Raw genomic sequence first — 7150 nt, forward strand, 5'->3', positions numbered from 1 at the left:
CCCTGGTGCCTTGTTTGCTCTGTTCCCTGGTGAGAACCGCAGAGTGGGATGGCTATCAGGGCTTCCTCAGGCCCTGAGTGGGCTTCCATTTGGACCTGCCCAGAATGCCATGCCCATTTGGGATGGTGGGGGCAGCTGGGGCCCTGAGTCACCGGCCTTCCCATCACACAGCCCCACCTCACACACAGCAGGACTGGTGGCTGAGGCCCCTGCTCACCCCATCCTCTCCCCTCTACCCCAACCCACCCCACACAACCCCTCAATTTTACCTTCCTCTTCCCAGGGTTTTAAGTTTGTCTTCCAAACAAACTGCTTGTTCCTTCCTTCCTTCCTCTCTCCCTCCCTTCCTTCCTTCCTTCCTTCCTTCCTTCCTTCCTTCCTTCCTTCCTTCCTTCCTCTCTCTTTCCTTTTTACTTATTTTAACAATTTTAACTATGGTAACAAATATATAACAAAATTTATCATCTTTATTTCTTTAAAATATATTTTTATTGATTTCAGAGAGGAAGGGAGAGGGAGAGAGAGAGAGAAACATCAGTGATGAGAATCACTGATTGGCTGCCTCCTGCACACTCCCTACTGGGGATTGAGCCCGAAACCCGGGCATGTGCCCTGACTGGGAATCGAACCACGACCTCCTGGTTCATGGGTTGATGCTCAATCGCTGAGCCACGCCAGCCCAGTCATCTTCACTATTTTTAAAAATATTTAAAAATTGATTTTAGAGAGAGAGGAAGGAAGCAGGAGAGAGAGAGAAGCATCGGCTGCCTCCTGCATGTTCCCTACTGGGGATCCAGCCCAAAACCCAGTCATGTGCCCTGACCGGGAATCAAACCAGCAACATTTTGGTGCACGGGAGCCACACTAGCCAGGGCACCATCTTTACTATATTTTGTTGTTAATCCTCACTCAAGGATATTTTTTCCATTGATTTTGAGAGAGAGAGAGAGAGAGAGAGAGAGAGAGAGAGAGAGAGAGAACACCAATGTGAGAGAGGCAGATCAATTGGTTGCCTCCCGCACGCATACCAACCTGGGCTGGAGATCGAATCTGCAACCCAAGTACGTGCCCTTAACTGGGAATTGAACCTGCAACCCTCTGGTGCTTGGGCCTACCCTCTAGCCACTGAGCCACCCCAGCCAGGGCCACCTGGGCTATTTCTAAGTGTGCTGTTCAGTAGTATTAAGCGTATTTGCGTTGTTGTGCAGTGCATCTCCAGAACTTTTCCTTCTCACAAAACTGAAACTCTGTTCCCATTTAAACAACAACTCCCATTGCCCTCCCAGCCCCTGGCAACCACTATCCTACATCTGTCCAGGAATCTGTACACATCCTGCCGGTGGGATCACACAGTTTTGTCCTGTTGTGACTAACTTATTTCACTCAACATAACGTCCTTGAGACTGCATTTCTGAACTAAGAACCTGTTTCTCTGCCCAAGCAGGGTGATTACTGGTATTGGGGTGGTTTGACCTCGCGAGCACTCTCATCTGAAGGGTCAGCTCCATGTGTTCACTTTATCCTGCCTGGCAGCGGGGACCTCTGTCCGCATCCCTTCTCCCTGTGATCCAATCCCATTCTTACGAGAGACCTGGGTTCCAGGCACAGCAGGATGCTGAGAGGTGCTTGAGGACAATACCTGGCGTCTTTGGTTCTGTGGCTTCCCTTCATTGGAGTCCCCACATCCTCTGCCTGCAGGACTTAAATCCAGGGATGGCCTCACAGGATGGGCCTCTGGAAAGGCTAAGGGGGTTCAGAGGTGCAGGAATCGGGACAAGCAGCTTAGCTTTGGAATGACAGGGGATGACATTAGTGGGGATGACAGGGTATCGTCTATGTGAGGATCTAGGTACCCAAGAGGCTCCGCCTTCCCCATGGCAGGCTACCGCAGGCATTCAGCGTGTGAACTCTCCCTGATTCCTGTACTTGTGATTGTCCCCTGTCTGTATGCGAAAATAAAAGCTGATGAAGATGTAGTGAACTTTCCCTCCTTCCACAGATAGACCGGGGAGCCTCTGGGTCTCAGGCAGCTTTCCCACATCTGAGCACAGGCAGGGGCAGGAACGGGGTTTCCCTGGGTGGGAGGATGAGGTCCCTCCTGCGCTGGGTCTCGGCATCTTTCTGTGATGATTCTCTGCCCCCTGGTGGTGGGAGGGGACCTCAGCAGAGGCACAGCCCCCAGTGGGACGCCTCTCCCCAGGATTCCTTGTACCTGGCCTCTGGTCCACTTAGCCAGGGAGGGAAGGATCCGACCAGGGGCAGCGGTTCTCAACCTGTGGGTCGCGACCCCTTTGGCGGTCGAACGACCCTTTCACAGGGGTCGCCTAAGACCATCCTGCATATCAGATATTTACATTACAATCCATAACAGTAGCAACATTACAGTTATGAAGTAGCAACGAAAATAATTTTATGGTTGGGTCACAACATAAGGAGCTGTAAAGGGCCAGAAGGTTGAGAACCACTGGTCCAGAGGCTGGAGGTGGGGAGCTCAAGCAGGAGTGGGAGGGGCCGCAGGTGAAGTTGGTTGGGGAGGGGCTACAGGTGGGATTGATTGGGGAGAAGCTGAAGGTGGGGGCGGGAGAAGCTGCTATTTAAGGGTGGGTGACCAGGCTGTAACTAGGTTGCCTCTTCCGGCCTGGAAGCCAGCTCCAGCTTGCTGAGGGGTCAGTGCGCCCACCGTAGACAGCACAGCATGGGGGGCTTCTGGCCTTGGATGCTGGGTCTGCTCTCTTTGCCAGGTAAGCGGCTGCCTCGCCCTCCTGCTTGGGCTTCAGTTTGCAGAGTGCTGGGCAGAGACCAGAGGGTGTGGCTGGAGCCTGCCAGGCCCTGAATTGGTTTGAAAGGCTCAAGAATGGGCTCTCCAGGGACATTCCTAGAGTCAACTCCAGGGGCCCCCACGGAGGCCTCCTGAAGGGCCCGCAGCAGAGGCCTGCCTGGCAGTGTGGCACTCCAGAGGCCTCGTTCTGCTGGCTTGGCTAGGCTTGCTGGGCTGAGCCCAATTTCCAGAGGCCTGGGCTGAGAAGGGAGTTGTAGGGCAGGGTCTGAGGCTGGCCCACACCCTGCCACCAGTGTTGCAGCCTGAGCTTTGTCCCTGTCCCTCCTTCCTGCTGTCTCCCCACCTCAGACACCCACATACTCTTGAGCAAGGGCTGCCTTTTGCAGCCGGTGTTGGTCCTGCTCAGGGAGCCCCTTCCTCAGAGCTGTCTAGCCCTCAGCACCGGCTGGGGGCTGAGAGGGGCGGCCAGGCAGGCTCCCAGGACTGCTTGCTGGAGCCTCCCTTAGTGAAGGGAGGGTCACCCACCCCCACCCCCACCCCCGCCCACGTCCTGACATCCTCTCCCACATGGGGGCGCTTGGGCCCATGTATGTCTGGGCCAGGCTTGATCCTAGGAGCGCCCCCAGCCTCCAGCTGTCCAGGAGCCTGTGGGAGCAGCTTCTCAGAAGGCCTCACCCCTGAGGGGACCCAGACATCTTGGGACAAGGACATCCCTGCGATTAATCAAGGTGAGGGCACCGTTCTTGGGAGGGGGGGAGGTGCAGCAAGGTATGACGGTGTCCACGTGGTGTGGGGAGAGCTGGCTGACAGCTCAGCTGGCAGGAAAGCTGAGAGGAAGCGTACCTACTCGGGGCTCTAGAGGAGTAGTGGTTCCCCCTGCAGCTTTCCCCATCGGTTTCGGTAACTTCTCAGCTGGTGTTACTTTCACAGAAGGGGGAACGCACAGGATTTATGAATGGCCCAACAGAAGTGTGGGCGCTCTCTGCCTGCTGTCCAGCTTGGTCATCAGTGGATGTTGGCAAACATGTCGGCCACCTGGTGCAGCACGGCCTGCAGGTGTGAGGGGATGAGCTGGGGACACAGAGCAAAGAAGCATGAGGCCCAGGGCCTCCCTGTCTGGGTCTCAGGTGGAGAATGAGGACACGTTGATGTCCTGGGACGGAGCTGAAAGCAACACAGACGAGGGTCCGGATGTTGGAAGCTTTCTTTGGGGGAATGGGTGACCTTGCCCTGGGGATGGGACTGCGGATGAGAAGTCACGTGTGGTCCGCCCCTTCTTTCTGCGAGCCGGTCTGCAGCCCGGCACTGCTGAGCTGGAGCAGGCAGGACACTGCCTTTGGTGACTTTGACCTGTCTGGGGTAGCGAAACCCAAACTGAGGCTTCCCTGGCATCAGTTTTTAGATGCCATAGAGAAAGCTTTTAGCTACTATTGCTGGCAGCCCAGACAATTACATTTCCATGAGCCTCCTATAGCAGCCGGGAGCACACGGTCCCAGCTGCTGGGAATGCTGGCTACTGAGGCCTTGCAGCTGAAGGCCTTCAGCCAGGGGTGTTGGGAAGCTGCCCTCCACTGGCTGGGAGCGGGGGTGGGAGGGGGCCCACAGTGACTCATGGGTACATGCATGTGGCCCCTGCCTCAAAGGCGGGACAAGTCCATGGTGCCACTGGGGCCCAGAGCTCTGCTGGGATTGTTACCAGAAAGGTGGACCAGGCCCTTGGCGGGTCTGCCTAGGGCCGTGGTCGGCAAACTGCGGCTTGCGAGCCACATGCGGCTCTTTGGCCCCTTGAGTGTGGCTCTTCCTAAGCCTTGGGAGTACCCTAATTAAGTTAATAACAATGTACCTACCTATATAGTTTAAGTTTAAAAAATGTGGCTCTCAAAAGAAATTTCAATCATTGTACTGTTGATATTTGGCTCTGTTGACTAATGAGTTTGCCGACCACTGGCCTAGGGCCTGCTCATAGTGTTTGGGTTTTTGACTTCATGCAGCAAACGTTTCCCAGCACGAGTCCAGGTGACTGTGAGGGAACGTTTATTAAAGCTGGGGACAGTAAAACAAGAAAGGGCTTAGTATAGGAGAAGCAACAGGAGCGCCTAGGCTGGGCTGCCCTAGCTCTCTGGGAAGTCAGAGTAAAGGGGGCCTTGGGGACAGGCTCAGGGGTGAGCCTGGGACGAGGGGCCGCTGCCCAGGTTGCAGTCTCCTGGGGTCCCTTAGCGTCTAGGAGATGCATGCCCTGGGGGAAGAAGTGGTTGAGGAAGAGGGGAAAGGGGGTGGGAGGCTGCTCCCCAGAGGGAGAGCACAGCTGGGTCCTTTGTCTCCAGGCTTTCTCTGTCTCACAGGCTGGAATTCAGGGGAGGGTTTTAGCAGACTATTCATCAATTTCCTAGGTGTGCTCCCCCAGGGCCGTGGTCTTCACTGATTGGTCAGTGTCAGGGCAGGGGGTCGACAGTCATTGCAGCTGGTCCTGATGTCACCCACCTGGTTTTGCTGCCTTTCTGGGTCTGGAGCTGAAATACAACTGAGGCCTACATGTTATTTCTAGGGAGGTGGCCTTCTGTATCTGTTGTGAACTGCTCTCAGTTTGTTCAGCTGTCTGTTTCCCGATTCCACCTGTCCTGGCTTACTGGCCTGTCTCAGGATCAGGCTGAGGCTACCCTCCAGCTGAGCCCCGTTTTTTCCCAGAGCTCTCCAGCATTCTGTAGTCCCTCAGAATTGGACATCGTTCCCAGCTGGCTCCTGGCTTTGGCTCTTCTAGGGAACCCAACCTCAGGCACCTCCAGGGTGTCGGGCCCTCTTCCAGGAGTCCTCCTGGGGCTTAGATGTGGGGAAAGAGACTGGAGAAGGGCTGCGGCTGTGGCAGAAATGGAACTGTTGGCGGAGAGGAGAGACAAGCTGCATCGGGGAGCGGGAGAGAGCCAGGCTCCCTGGAGCCAGTGTTCACCCTCCTCCTACGTGGTTTGGGCTGGAATTTCTGTCACTTGTCACCGCAAGGGTCCTGAGTACCACACAGAGGGGCAGGAGTTAGATGGGGATGAGGTGGGACAGAGGGCCCAGGGCATGGTCTGAGGAATGCAGCTGGGCTGTGGATGGAGACAGCTGGAAGACAGGCTGCCTCCTGACAGCAGGGGGCCTCTGACCCAGGACACAGGAGTTGGTACTGGATTGTGGCCACCATGGGAGCCGTGGACTGCCTTTGGGCAAGGCTGAGAAGCATCACTTCTGTAGACTGAGGCTCAGAGGAGCCACCCAACTTGCCTGAGGCCCAGGGAAGAAGAGCCTCGGTGCCCAGAGGCGCTCCGGCTCCAGAGTTGGAGGAAGGACAAACCCGGGGGTTGCTTGTTCTGGCAGCCAAGGCCCCTGAGATGCTGTCCCTAAAGCATGCGCTCGGGGAGGAGGGGGGGGGGGGCGCGCCTGGGCCCACACACATCTCTCCCTTCCTTCCCAGAGCTTATCCCTGAGGAAACGCCAGAGAGCAGCTTCCTCCTTGAGGGAGACATCCTCAAGCCGGTGAGTGAGTAGGTACTAGTAACCTCACAGATAGTGATAGAGGCCTTTGAACCTCCTCTCGCCCCCAAGGGGAGGGAACTCCTCGTTGCTCATAGCTTGGTAGGCACCCTTTCTTGCCAAAGTCAGAGGGAAGGTTCTATTAGGAAGAGCCAGCCTGAATGGGAAGAAAGGGTAACATCTGGAATGGTGGTAGTCTGGGAGGGCTTCCTGAAGGAGGAGGTTTGAGCCCTCAAGACCCAGCTTGGTACCCTGCCCAGGGGAGATGCTCAGGAAGTATTGGGGTGAAGGGAGAGCTGAGCACAGGTTGGCAAAGTGGCTGTGGGGCTGTGGGGAGGTGTTGGTGGTTTGGGGAAGACAGAACAAGGAGTAATGCAGATATCGTCATGGCAGGGGGGTGGCAGCACAGTTGGAAAGGCTTGATGGGAATTAGTGTGTAGAGCTTGGAGACAGCTGCCAGTGGGGAAGGAAGCACTCTGTGTTTATGAGAGCACTGCCATCTTTAAGGGACTGTGATGATAGAGGCTCCAGAATGGGGCAGTAACCTGGTGAGAGTGAGGCTGTTCTATGGCTTGAAGGCTACCTGCAAGTGGTGTGGCATGAGACTGGGCTGGGCTGGTTGGGTTGGAACCCCAGGGGCAGTGGACAGGGCCAGGGCCAGGCAGACAGCCCAAGGCGAGGCCCCTGTTCCCCGTTCCCCAGTGAGTGCTGGCATAAGAACAGAATCCAGGAAAACCTTTGCCTGTGGGGCAGGACATGCCAGATGCTGTAAAACCTGTGCTTCAAAGGGTTTAGGTTGGTGGATGAAAAGAGGAGAGCACCAAGGCCAAGGGTAGTGCCTTCGAATCAGGCTTGGTGGGGGGG

General features: G+C 56.0%; 1 protein-coding gene across 1 annotated transcript in view; it reads left to right on the plus strand.

Moving 5' to 3' along the window:
- Positions 1-2695: 2695 nt before the first annotated feature.
- Positions 2696-7150, plus strand: part of ASTL (astacin like metalloendopeptidase) — a 10622-nt gene continuing 6167 nt past the window's right edge. Inside the window, exons 1-3 of the mRNA XM_006108694.1 lie at positions 2696-2741; positions 3382-3507; positions 6228-6289. Of these exons, the coding sequence (XP_006108756.1) occupies positions 2696-2741; positions 3382-3507; positions 6228-6289 (234 nt within the window). The remainder of the gene's footprint in view (positions 2742-3381; positions 3508-6227; positions 6290-7150) is intronic.

The sequence above is a fragment of the Myotis lucifugus genome, unplaced genomic scaffold (assembly GCF_000147115.1).
Source record: "Myotis lucifugus unplaced genomic scaffold, Myoluc2.0 scaffold_3151, whole genome shotgun sequence".
NCBI lineage: Eukaryota > Metazoa > Chordata > Mammalia > Chiroptera > Vespertilionidae > Myotis > Myotis lucifugus.